The sequence below is a fragment of the Chrysemys picta genome, chromosome 15 (assembly GCF_011386835.1).
Source record: "Chrysemys picta bellii isolate R12L10 chromosome 15, ASM1138683v2, whole genome shotgun sequence".
In the NCBI taxonomy this organism is placed as follows: Eukaryota; Metazoa; Chordata; order Testudines; family Emydidae; genus Chrysemys; species Chrysemys picta.
The window spans coordinates 23,719,031-23,733,210 of NC_088805.1; the positions used below are offsets into that span (position 1 = coordinate 23,719,031).

General features: G+C 42.2%; 1 protein-coding gene across 5 annotated transcripts in view; it reads right to left on the reverse strand.

The window, feature by feature from the left end:
* The window catches only part of LOC101934617 (transmembrane protein 132C), a 304,006-nt gene that overhangs the window by 28,433 nt on the left and 261,393 nt on the right, over window positions 1-14,180 (reverse strand). For all 5 annotated transcript variants that reach the window (XM_042852529.2, XM_005299570.5, XM_042852530.2 and 2 more), the window contains one exon: window positions 7,886-8,029. In XM_042852529.2, coding sequence (XP_042708463.2) covers window positions 7,886-8,029 — 144 coding nt within the window. The remainder of the gene's footprint in view (window positions 1-7,885; window positions 8,030-14,180) is intronic.

A 14,180-nucleotide genomic window follows, 5' to 3' on the forward strand; every position in this document is an offset into this window, starting at 1 on the left:
GAAAGTACTGTGCGTCCAAGATGTGCCAAGTCTTCTAAAGGGACCAGACTTTTTGAAACTTGAGATAACAGAGATGGCATCGTGCTTCATAGCAACCTGCCTCTGGATGCTGCTGACAAGTGGACAAAGAGCTCAAACCCTGAACACAGCATGTAACTATGTCCTGAGTGGACTTTTCCTACCCCTGACCAGTACCTGAGGGGGTCCGTCTCTTTTTTTTACACTTTGGCATCACTTGCCTAGCTTGTCATGCCAATAAAGTCCCACTGAATTGAGATGAATTGTGTCCCAAGCTGTGTTCAAGGCCAGAAAACTGGCTCTTAGAGGAGTTTGATTCTGCTCTAATTTAAGTTAATAGCAAAACTCCCATTGACTTCGCTGGGAGCAGGAGCAGGCCCTGGCCCTACATTAACCCTGGGGCAGTTGGGGAGGGTGTATGCTAGCTACTGTGGCCTTTTCCTGATGATCTGGCTACCCCGAGCATTTCTATAGCACTGTAATGTGCCCACCGATGAGAGTCATACACTGACACCCATTTCTCTCTTCACACAGCACAATACTGTGTGTTTAACACATCACCACTTTCCTCTAAGGGATAGAATATCAGCCTTGCTCCAGCACGTGTGACTCCATTGACCCTCTCAGGGGTAGCCCATAACAAGGTAATAAGGTAAGAGATCTTCTCCCTTAGCTCAAGTGATAGAGGTCTGGTTTTGGAACAGAAGGTGCTGGGGAACAAAAAGTGCTGGGGTCTAAACCCCATGCTTCCGGTCTATAGTTTAAGTGATGACTGTGCTGTCTGTAGGTACAGCCACAGATTCAGTACCGCGGAGGTAACTATCCACTTAGCAGCTGGACAATGAGGTGATGGGCCATCTATACATTTATTGCAGCATCACCGCGGTATCTGGCTGCCTGACAAGGCTCATGTGGAGACATTCAGGAACACAATATGGGCCTCATCCTGTAGGAGCTCTGCCATTGACTCCAGGTCAGATCTCAAGGCCCAGTGGTCTCCTACTTCCTGCAGTTTAGCCACTCAGCTGGGGAACTAGAATTTAATAGGTCAGCAAGGAGGAGCACTGTGCAGCTCTTTCTGAAAATGCCCGTGGATGGGGCTAACAGGAGTTTCCTTTGCAAATCAAAGGGGGAAACATATTCCCAAATATATGTGTCTGTCTCTAGGATCCCCTTCTATAAAATTAATGGGACAAAATAAAGGAGGAGATTTAAAATGTATCTGACCTTTGAAAATACTGTGGAGCAGGGAACCATGCTGGTAGTTCGCCAAAGAATGCCACTGAAGGCTTTCAAACAGTTCATCATTCCAGGGTGGATGTATTAAAGAAATGACTAACCAAATGTCTTCCACAAAATGCACTACTGTTGATGGTTTTTCCCCCAGTGGCTGAGCCTGGCGATGTCTCAAGCCACAAAATTTTAAAAGTCAGCTTTCCCTAACAAACCCCTCCATGGTGCACAATTACTCACTGATGTGCTTAGGAAAATTGCTCCCTGTCTTACTGTCAGACTGAGACTCTGCTGGGTTACACGGTATGTAGCATCCAGCCTGCTTTAATCTGAATGGATACACAATTTAGTAGCAGACATCTGAGCAAAGGGATCATGTCTCTTATCAGAATGGGTTTGATTTTGTAAAGCTGTGTTTCCATTACAACTAGCAAAAATCTGCAGAAGGCCCTTTCCTACACTTATGCATGCTGAGTCACTTTACTCTTGTGAGTGCTGACTTCAGTGGAATTAATGTTCCCAGAAAATTATACGGGTCTTTAGGCAATGGGCCTTTAGGCAAATACTGTGATCTTGGTGAGTGCCAATAATTCTCATGACTATAGCTCGAAATCTTTAACACCGACAGTGTTATTAATACTTTTACTATTAGCAAAACAGTTAGCAATAAGGCTGGGCCTGAACCACCAAAATTCTGAGACAGATTTTCAACTCCCAACAGTTCAGAGATGTTTTGATCTTGGGGGTTATTTTAGCCCATTATAACAGAGGGACTGCTGGGAAATTTGGATTTTGAACCCAGATCCAGTTCCAAAAGTTCCTAAAAGTTCTTACATAACTGTGTAATACATTGGCCTTGTCCATGCGATTATGTCTCCCTCTAGTGGTTGGTCCCAGTATGACTAAGAGCCTGCTATTTACTAACAGCCACTAAAGTTACTCCCTTAGTTTAGGATCTTGTGCTTTTGGTGCTGAAGGCTCCGGTTCAACACACAGTGATGGCCATTGGTTCTGTATGTGTGAATCCATATTCATTACATTTGATCCATGGTTTTGGTTTGAAACCTTCTCCAATGTGTAAATGTAATTAAAAAGAAATCAGATTGTAAGCGCTTCAGGGCAGGGATCATGTGTAGTACAATGAAACACTGATCCTGAATGGGGCCTTTGGGCCCTACAGCCATACCAGTTATAAATAACAACAGCAATAGAGTGCACTAGTATGATCTTACCACCTCTTAGCTCATTTAGCAATGCTAAGAAAGCTAGTCAAAGAATGACAAAACCCCAAACCAAATGCTTAGACTAGCTTCTGGAATAAACTGAGCCCTTGCTGTACAACTAGCATACAAGGGCAGATGAACTCAGATTGGAGAAATATACTCAACTTGAGCCTCTTTAATTCGGGACTGATACAAAGGGTTACAAGCTCCCCAAACTCAGCTCTTCTTGGTGTGGACTTGCCCTTGTTCAGGCTGTGAGCAGACCCCCTCTGAAGCCAAGTCAGATTTGAGCTGTGTGGAAGGATTCACAAGAGCAGCTAAATTCTTCCTGGGTTTCCAGGAGATTAAAAAATGCCTGGGATTGGGAAGTTGGAATCATTATTAATGGTTTCAGATACACAGATCAAAGTAGAACTTGGCTGATTTATTTTAGTGCTATAATAAATTTCTTGTCCACCTTTAAAAGACCGGGACCATTGTGTGAAGGTCTGGAGCACTCAAGCCCTTTTATAGCTCATGAAATCAACTGTACATTTGGGAGCAAAGGAGCTATAATGTTGGCAGAAGCTGAAACTGAAGGGGTAGAAAAAAGAAAGGCAGCAGATCAAGGCGGGACACTGAGCTGCCCAGAGACAAGTCTTATCGCTGGGGAAAGCATTACCTGCTACTTGCAGACGCATTCTATTTTTAGATCACCATTGTGCCCTGTTACCTGGAATCATGTCACTGCAGTCGAACCTGGGGCATTGTAAAATGAACGCAAATGGGCTCGTCTCTGATGGCACTTCAAATCACAGGGAAGAAATATCACCTACTTGCTCTTTGCTTGAATCATACGAGGGGCCATTTAATTACCTGGTGACTAATTACCATGGGCCAAATCCTGACAAGTGCTGATCACCTGCAGCTTCCATTGTTAGGCTGTTTGAATGCAAAGCTTAATGCAAATTCTATACGGGCTGAAACCACATGAAAAATGTTTTGTATTAACTCAGAGAAATCTCTGAGTTTCATACAGCTCTTGTCAATCTCCTACTGCACCCGCATATTTTTTTTCTAGTCAAATAGTTCTTAGTTCGCTGTGTAGGCTCCACTATAGACTTGCCTACCTTTTTTATTGATCGTGTTTATTACAATAGTGCCAATGGGGCCAACTGAACATGTTCACCTTGTGCTAGATATTGTACAAACAGAGCAAGTGACGGGCCCTGCCCTGAAGAGCTTACCATCTAAATAGGCTAGTCAGACAAAGGGTAGAGGAAAGGGAAAGAACATACAAGCGGAGCAAACAATGTGATGGCTGCAAAAGTCACGTTAGTTCTATAGTTGTATTTTAGTTTATCTTTGTTATTTAAATCCTTTCCTGGGGGTTATGTTAGGGTGATGAGCTGGAAAGACTAAGGAAGGGAGAGGGTGGGAGGGGTTGGAGCAAACAGAATCAGCATAGGGGAGTGGCCTTTCAATACCCATAGGGTTGATCTTCCCTCAATTCCTCCCCTCCCCCTGAATAGGATAGAATTTAAAACAATACAGAGTTCCTCAGAAAAACCAAGAAATTTCCGTTCAGTACGAACTGTGCACACAAGCACACCACCCTTATTGAAGATACCACTTTCCTTTACCAGTAACCACGGGAGTCTGTTCTTTATTAGAGCCAATTTTTTCAATTCAAAGACTGTGCTTGATGAAAAAAATCCAATTTGAAATTTTTCCACAGGAAAACGCCACAGTCAATGATTTATTTGGTAGAGAATGGATCGGAAATTTCAAAATATTTTTGTTCAGTTTTCAACTGCATTTTTCATTTTGGGTTGGCTTTTGAAAACTGAATCAAAGCGAAAAGTTTGATATAAAGTAGAACACAATTCTTCAGAATTTCCAATGAAAGCTGGAGCGTTTTAAAAGAAAAATTTTAGATGAAAACTTTTTCTTCAGAATTTTTCACGGCAATTTTTTTAAAACTAGCTGTATTATTAAAGATGGAGATGATGGGGATTAATACAGGAACTGCAAAATGGAGGAGGAACTGGTTAAAAGGGAGATGAGAATGTGTTAAGCTAAAAGGAGAACTATTAAGCTTAAGGGAGATTACTCTAGTTCGACACTCTCTGGTTTGGCAACATCTGTGGTCCGGCATGATTTTATGTTTTTTATGCTTTATCTACTTATTTCCTTGTGCCAATACAATAAAATTGTATAACAACACTAACACTTTGTTATGAAGAGAGCCGGTAAGCCTTGGCTAGGCGGCGTTGCAAGCGTCATTCAGTTTATTCGCCTCAGCGAGATAAAAATAAAAAGAGACCCGCTCGCTACAATATTGACTCCCGGGTTCAGCAAATTCTTTGGTTCGGCACCGGTCAGGTCCCGAGGGTGATGGACTAGAGAGGTTCAACCTGTAGTAGAGTTCCTCAAGGATTGGTCTTGGAACCGACCTACCTTGCACAAAACGTAGACGTGCGCTAATGAAATTTGCTGATGACACAAAGTTGGGAGGTATCCTCCAGACATAGGGAAACAGAAAATTATGCAGAACCTTGAAGACGGGAGTAACAGAAATGAAGGGCAAGGTCATGCACTTAGGGACTAATAACACAAATTTCTGCTATAAACTGGGGGCTCATCAACTAGAAATGACAGAGGAGGAGAATGACCAATTCAGCCAGGTCTATTGGAGAATGACTACGAGCCACCAATGTGGTGCTACCATGAAAAAGGCAAATGTGATCCTAGGATGCCTCAGGAGAGATATTTCCAGTAGCGAGAGGGAAGCATTAATGTCATTATTCAAGGCACTGGTGAGATCTCATATGGAATACTCTGTATAATTCTGGTCACTCGTGTTCAAGAAATATGAATTCACACTGGAATAAGGTGCAGAGAAGAGCTCTAGAATGACCAGGGGAATGGAAGGCCTAGCTTACGAGAGTAGGTTAAAAGAGTCTAGCAAAATGAAGGCTGAGAAGGGATATAGTTGCTCTGAATAACCACATCAGAGAGAAAAGTTATTTGAACTAAGAGACAATGTTGGCACAAGAATAAACTGGCCGTGAATAAATTTAGGGTGAAAAGTGGAAGAAGGATTCTAACCATCAGAGGAGTGACGTTCTAGAACAGTCTTTAAGAGTAGTGGGGAAAAACAACCTAACTAGTTGAAAAATGGAGCTTGACAAATTTATGAATGGGATTATATAAGAGGGTTGCCTGTGATAGCAGGGACTGGACTCGATGACCCAGGAGGTCCCTTCCAGTCCTATGGTCCTATTATTTATAGAAGTTAACATTTGCATGTGATAGATGTATCCCCTCGGGTGCACTGCATATTTGTCTGAAAGTAACAACATCAGCTTCTCTACTAATCTCAATCATTTCAGAACATTTTATCAGAGGAAGAAATTACATCTCTAAAATTCCTCCATTCAACTCCAATGAACATCTGAGCGCTAATTTCCAGTTTTTTATTTCACTTTAACCTCAGAGTGGTTAGAAAGATGGGCTTTTAGAACCCACCTAAAAAACTGAACTAATGCAATGGAAAATCCTTGTGGTAGAGACAAAAGTCTTTGGGAAAAGGCCTGAGGGTATGTCTACACTACAAATGTTACACTTAACTATAGAGACATAAGAGGTTTTTCCGCCACTGTAGTAAATCCACACCCTTGAGAAGTGATAGCTAGGTCCATCAACCTACGTCAGCTAATTTACATCGCTCAGGGATGTGAATTTTTCACAGCCCTGGCTGACATAGCTAGGGTGACCCAAGTTTTAGATGCCGACCAGGCCTAAGAGTAGAGCTCGAAATGCTAATAGGATATAACACTTCAAGACAACATTGTCCTTTCCAGATCATCAAACGCTTTGAGAATTGCAATAGCTCAAGAAACACTGATATTAAATCGTTTGAAGGGGGCTCTCTTTTGGTAGGAGGGTTTGTTTTTTCTTTCAATTTTTGATCAAATATTTTCTTCAACCCATCAAATAATTACTCTGGGTTTTTAATATATTTTTGGCCGTCACTCTACTGTCATTGCAAATATGGACATCATCTGGTGAGGATGAATAACTTCTGTGTGATTCTGTTTCTTCTACAGGCAACAACCTTCTTCCCCCAAGTCCATTGGTTCCCTTAGCTATACAGATCCCAGGGATCCATTGGAGGCACAGGAACATCTGCACAAAGGCCTCCTGCTGCTGTCCTCACTCCATTATTTCAAAGAGTGACTAAGTTTCTGAGCCCACCTGGTTTCTTTTCTCTCTGTCTCCTTGGTTGGAAGATGGCAAACAGTGTCAATGATTAGTCATTAAAGAATTAACTCATTTCATACTCATTCTAATGAAGGTAATTACAATAAATTAATCGGGGGCAGCGTTTACGCGGCTGTAATAAAGACTTCTACACGAATCCCACCATAGTGCATTATTGTGAGCTCTTGAGTGCAGGATGCTGCAAGCACACAGGGGTTCTTCTGCTTTAATAAGACACCAATGATCTGAATAAATCTGTTGCAAATCCCTGTGGCTGCACAGGTGTTGTCTTGCTAGATGCATATCGTAGGCCTAATGGGGTCAATGCCATCTTATTATACAACATTTATAGTGCAGTAATGCTTAAAGGTTGTGCTTCTGGTGCTCGGTGCTAGACAATCATATAATACATGACAATCCCTGATCCAAGGAGTTTACAATTTATGCGCTATGGATAAATTCACCCCTGCATAAGGACCATACACTACTTAAGCCCTATTCTGAGGGCTTACATGGGACTTAAAAATGGTGCACAGGCCTTGCGTTTGCTCTCTGCACAAGGGTAAAGGAGCTAACATACCAACCCAGGAATTCACATACCAACAAAGGGGTTCACACACCAACACAATTTTGTGAGGCTGTTACCATTGTATCTATTGCTATCCGCAGCAGCGCGTCTCAGAGTCTGCGTCAGTTGACTGCCTCACAGGGCTCACTGTAGGGGGCTAACAATAGCAAGTCGATGTTTGGGCTCAGGCTGGATGAGAGAGTTTCAAACCCTGGGCTCCAGCCCAAGCCTGAACATCTACACTGCTATTTTTAGCCCAGTAGAGCAAGACCTGTGAGCTCAGTTGGTTGACCCAGGCTCTGAGACTTGGTGCAGTTGGTCCTTTTTTTGCAGTGTAGATGAACACAAAAGGGAGAGATTTTCAAAGGCACAAATGGGAGTTAGATGCTCAACTTCCACTAAAAGTCAACAATGTCTTCACTGAGGAACCTAGTTCCCTTTTGTGCCTTTACATACCACCTTCTTATCCATTTGAAGCCTGGGAACAATTAATTCACAGGGCCAGGTTTATTGGTCAGTTCAGGGCTCTGCTTCCCCTTCCCCATTTCTGTATAGAAAGGCAGAAGTACTGGGAAGCAAGCACATGAGGGGAACTTACTTTGACAACATCCTCATCAGAGGACTTGCACTCAACCGATTCAGAGATGTCCGTCACGGCGCTGTTCTCTTCAATGGAAACCACTTTGATGGGCACTGCAACCGTCTTCCCCGTGAGAATCGCGGTGTTCAGAATTTCTGTGTCCTGCACACAAAACCAAGCACAGCCCTGTTAAAGCATTTCTGGGATGAAACCACAGGGAGGTTAGAGAGATTCCTAAGAACCCAGAGACCGCTCTTCAGCTGGTGTGAAGTCCATGGAGACAAGCCAGTTATCACCACCTGAGGATCTGAGCTCATTCTCTCCAACTAGAAACAACCTATTCAAATGTAGTAAATCCAAACTTATAATCTCTGCATGAGACAAACTCTTGTATACACATTGTCAGCCCATTGACCTTAACTGTACACTCTAATATATAAAACAAAATCTTTGCAGTTTAATTCACCCCAGAAAGGCTCCGCTTCCAGGGCAGTTTCTGCTTTCTACCTGTATTACAGGCAAGTTAATTAAGGGTCCAAATGCTTACTGCTAGACATGAGACCCACTATTTACTAAAACTGGACGTCAGGGATGTTCATTGAGATGGGGTGGAGCCACAGTTCAGGATGGTGGTATTTGGATACAGGCCCTTTGCAGAGATGGGGTATAGTATCTGGAGCTGAACTTTTCAGGATGATTTTGTTTCTTTTGATATGGCCAATGACACTACTAAGCTGTAAAACAATGTAAGGAATCCAGCAGGCATTAGTGAACCGTGGGGAAAATAAGAAGGAAACCTGAAAGCCTGAAATCAGATCTGAAAGGGTAAAAACCTTTTAATCCACCTTCAACACAGCTAACAGCGGTTTCACTTTTCAAGTGATTCCATCCCAAGTCTGACTTCTAAGTAGAATTTCAAGTCTTTATGCAGCCTTTTAACTTCCAGCCTTACAAAGTGAGCAAAAGTCAGCAAAAGCACCAGGGCCATTCTTGCAGCATGCAGGTCAACAGGATTTTTGCCATTGCTATCAAAAGCAGCAAGATTGGGCACTGATGCTCTAGCCAATGTTTTATTTTCAACTCAAGTTTAACTGGTTTAAATTCCATACTGTCTTTTTAAACGGTCTTACAATATTTTACGCTGAGGTTCACCTTTTCCTCTTATATTTTTTCAAAGGACAATGCATTTGTTTATAATATAAAAGAAGGAGGAATGTTGACACTTCTGGATAAGTAAGAAACCTACACAGATCCTAAGGCATTTATGTGCACACCTTTATCTCACATTATCAGAGGAGTAGCTGTGTTAGTCTGGATCTGTAAAAAGCAACAGAGAGTCCTGTGGCACCTTTAAGACTAACAGATGTATTGGAGCAGAAGCTTTCGTGGGTGAATACCCACTTCATTGGATGCATGACGCATGTCTGACGAAGTGGGTATTCACCCACGAAAGCTTATGCTCCAATACATCTGTTAGTCTTAAAGGTGCCATAGGACTCTCTGTTGCTTTATCTCACATTGTAAAGCAAGTCCAAAATTTCCCAAAATAGGGGCTTAAAGTTATGTCTCTCAATCCCTACTTAGGCACCTCGATTTCTGAAGCTTGATTTCGCAAGGAGAGCACCCACCATATCCCACTGATTCTGACAGGTACTTGGCACTTTTGAAAATCAGGCCACTTTTGTTAAACACGCGGCCTTAAGACCCTAACTTTTGAAAATCTTGCGCCATAGTGTGTTCCATATATTGGCTCTTTTGGACAGCCAGACATTTAAGCACACTCACAAACAAAAGAAGTGAAGTCCTCAAAAAATTCTCTAATAGTTTAATAAGCATAGAATAACACAGCCAGCCACTTCAAAACCCAAATGCACTACATCTTTTGCTGTCTCTTTTGATATTGCTAGCATCATATGTCCTCGGAAATGAGTCTTTTGCCTCAGTCTCTTAACGGCTTTACTTATTTTTTGTGCCTGAGAACGTTAAACTGTGCGAACGAAGGACTTGAGGGTGAAGGAGGAGTGAGAGAGCTTGTGGAAGTGACAGAGCATCTTTTCAGGCTCTCACCGGTCTGCTTTGAAATGATTCTATTCTGATCAAGTTTGTCTTGAACTACTAGAGTGAATGGAGAAATCTAATTTAAAGAGACAGGCTCAGAATAAGAGACCTCTCATAAACAGAAGCACAGTTTCAAGCATTAAACATACTGTGTGGCTTGGGATTTATCAATGTTTTCATCCAATGGTAGCCTACCAAACGCCAGGCCATTAGAACAAATGAACAAAACAAGAAAAGGTGTGAACATATGATGAGATGAAGCACGTGTAACATCATCCTGGTACTGCCTATAACTGAGTATAACTATAGGTATAACTCACAATGATTTGAATGGGAATCATTAGCACTTACTGCAGGCCTGAATGCAGTCCTGTTCAAGTATGCAGTAGTAGGCAATGAACAACAAGAAATAGAAAGTTGGAGGTGAGGGTATCAATAGTGTTCAGTGGATAAGACCACAAGCTATTGATCTGACCTTGGATGACAAATCTAAGATCCCCGAGCAATGGGACCCTATCCCTGTATCACAAGGAGGAGAAAGCCAGCAGCTCATCTAAACTGGTATCACAACAGGACGATGATGAAAATGCTGAAAGTCTGAGAGAACAGCATCAGCTTTACCAAGATTGGGGGCTTGCTTCACATTGCAGCTAAACTCTGAACCTGGACCAAAACAATGGATTTGCCATAAAAGATGATACCATTACATCCCTCAAATCTGGTCTCTTGCCTTGACCAGACCCAAGCCCATGGCTTAAATTCAGCTGGAGCAATCTGGAGCAGGGCACCAGTAAATATTTTTAAACCCACAGGGCTGATGCCCCGAGCCCCAGGAAATACTCTTTGAGCATTTAAGCCCTGCCCAAGTCTCTTCTGGGTCACGCACCCGCAAATCAGATGCTTCCACTTTACTGGCCAAAAGAAAACGATCTGTGCCTGTAGAAGGCAAAAGCCTAGAGAGCCAATACAAATGATGGTCCTATTTTCTCTGTTATATAGCACAGAGTTGATGTGCCAGTTGTTTAACAATCCATCATTTCTGTTTCTCTCTTTCCAGTGGATCATTATAGAGGGATATGATGCATCAGTGGGACTGATGTAGAGATACCATGACAAAGGTTATAAAACCTGCTGAAATTCCCCAAGACCTTTCTGGACAGAAGAGGTGCAAAATTTGACTACCGGCACATTATGAGCAATTATGATACCTCATTCTCCTGCCCTCCGCTAATGGTTTCATTAAGGGAAACTGAACACATTTGAATGGATTTAGGTTGATTAATTACTTCAGGGGCTGCATCTGCAAGAAAAAATATCAAAAATCAAAGACGCAGTTTGTCATGATAAAGGCTCATTGAAGTTTTAAGATTTTTTTTTTCCACGGGCCAGCATCAGCTTCAGGAACACTCAGTGCATGATGTGCACAAAGGAAACAGAAATGTATTAGACGGATTCACTAATAGCTAATACCATTAGTCTGATTAGAGATCCTTGATATTAGCAGGGAATCAGGAGCTATGGTACCATAGCATCTGGTCCATCAAAACGAGGATGGAAACCCTTTGCACTTCATCTCCAATTAAATCAGTCACGACTCATCACTGCCATACAGTACAGGAACTGTTTAAGTATCATATGTGAATAAATTACCACATACTGCTTAAGGAAATTAAAAGCTGCCGTCACTCCCATCCTTCAGCCGCCAAACGCAATATGCTATGCAGAGGTTGTTGTACGCACAAGTGTAGGCTTAAATAAAGATGGGGGCACGATTCTCACTCCTTTTGCCCATGTGCTTGGCGCTGGAGTGGAGGAGAAGGTGGCTTGAAGACACCTTTGAACTCCCTGTATTCTGAGGCAGCTAAGGGCTTGCCTCAGTATCAGTCAGAGCACAGTTCTCCATGGGCCAGGGGAAGCAGAGAATAGTGGTAACACTGCGCATTCTGGCCAGGCCTCCTCCCCACCTTTGTCCCACCTCCTGCTCTTCCTCACAACACACCTCCTGTGCTGGGGGCCAGGAGTAGGGCTGGTGCAGAGCTGTTAGCCAACCATATGCCAGGCGAGAAGACCCCTGCACAGGGAGTATTCCCAGGGGGATGTTTCCGTCCCCTTTATGGTCCCTTTATTCAATGAACGGCCTGGTAGTGTAACAGAAACGGGCCCACAATCCACACATCCAGGCACAGGCTGTCAGGCAGAAAAAGACAAAGAAGATGTGGATACAAAGGTCCCTCAAAAAGCTGAACAAAACCTCAGAGAGAGAGAAACAAACATGGCTGAAATAAAAAGATTGGCCACTCAGCAGAGAAAAGTGTTTTATAATGGTCTAATTTAACAATGTGTTTAAAGAGCTCTCAGGGTCTGATTCAAAATCCATCAAAGCCTGGAAATTGAGTTTCCAAACTCCACCAGATTGCGTCTTGTTATTGCAACAGCCTGAATTATTCATCAGTCATCAGTACAAGTTAATGGTGGAGCAGAAGTTGGACCTTTGAGATCACGTTGGGTGACATTAGAAACAACTGTCACTACATTCGATATCTGCCGTAATAAGGCTACCTACTTACACTTTGAATAGGGATAGAGAACTTCTTATAAAAGCAATATGCTTTTAGTTTGCATGCTATGCTGTGGATACACACAGGTTACTAAGAAACCTTATGAAAGACTGAGAACCAATATAAGATGTAGGTAATTTGAACAATCACAATATCTTGGACCTTTCCCTTTTCTTTAATTTTTAAAATCCCCCAAGAACTAGTCTACTTTCTGTGCCAGCAGCCATTAAAGTTTTCAGTTTTAAATCAAATCTATTTTGAGTTGTGAAAGGACCAAAATCATTTAAGAACTGTGTTTGGACTTGCTTCCCGTTTATTTAAAAAATATGGACAAACTAATGCAAAGTAAAAAATAAGAAAAGAAAAGAAATAGGATGAATCCTGAACAGGCACCAATATTCAACCTGGAATGAGGTTGTTATAAATTTATTATGATCCCCTAAAAAAAAAAAAAACACCACAACTTGTGATTTCCAAAGTGAAGTAGGGGAGCTAGCTGTTCTGTTCCCACTGAAATTAACGGGAGTTGTTGTGAGTGTGTTGTTCTTCTAGTTGGCTTTGCAGATCTGAAGCTGGCTTTGTAACTCTGCTAGCACCAGGGGGCATGATTCCAACAGTGCAACCACAAAGCCAATCATTTGGTATGAAGAAGGAGAAAACCTACAGGCTTCTGATTGGGAGATGTCTTCCTGCCACACATGAACACAATGGGACTTTTCCAATATATGAGGGGGAACATAATTATCGTTTATACATATTTCAACAGACAGAAATAGTAAGGAATGTTTTCATGTTTGTTTCTCTAATGGCTTGATAAGATTAATGCAGTTTTGTAGCTGAGTCAGTCCCAGGATGTTAGAAAGACAAGGTGGGTACCAACTTCTCTTTCACCAACAGAGGTTGGTCCAGTGAAATATATTACCTCACCCACTGCGTCTCTCCGGTAAGATTAATGTCCTTACTGAGAGAAGCACATAAAACAGCTGATTTACTCTGGCACAGGAAAAATTATTTTAAAAATTAATTGTTATGTTTCAGCTGCAACCTAGTTTTTTATTACCCACAAAAGATCTGCCCATTCCCAGTCTGAAAAATATATTATACAACATTCTAGGTCAAACTATGGATGTTTTTTGCTCTCTGGATACCCAATACCTTTACAAAAGGACCAAACCATCTGACTCTGCCCCGAGAGGCAGAAAAGGCATAGAATGATATCTTCTTCTATATAATCCTAAAGTCACATCCATGACCTCAGCATACGGCCTGAGGTCATAGTGATGCAAGGAAATAGGAAAAAAAAGCCCATCTACTGATAGTTACATACAAGTATGTTATGGAATCTTTAGGACTTGTGCAACATCCATTGTACTGCCCCCGCATAGAGACAGATGAAGCAGATAGGGGACCTAGACGGCTGTCTTAGCTCTTTTAGCCACGCACTTAATTAGTTGTGACTCAAGTGCAACCAATCACGGTAGGGCAGAGAGAAGACTCAAGATTCGTTCGTCTCCTTTGTTTAGCTGAAAGATGAAGCAATTAAGAAGCCCAAAGGCTGGAAATGGTACATTATACCACACAAGAACAACTGGAAGGAAGGTTTACTCACCCTCCTGCCTTCTTTGCATAGACACAACTCCCTTGGAAGTCAATGAGCCCCTCCGAAATTCCTTTGTGTGGGCAAATAATGAAGAGGC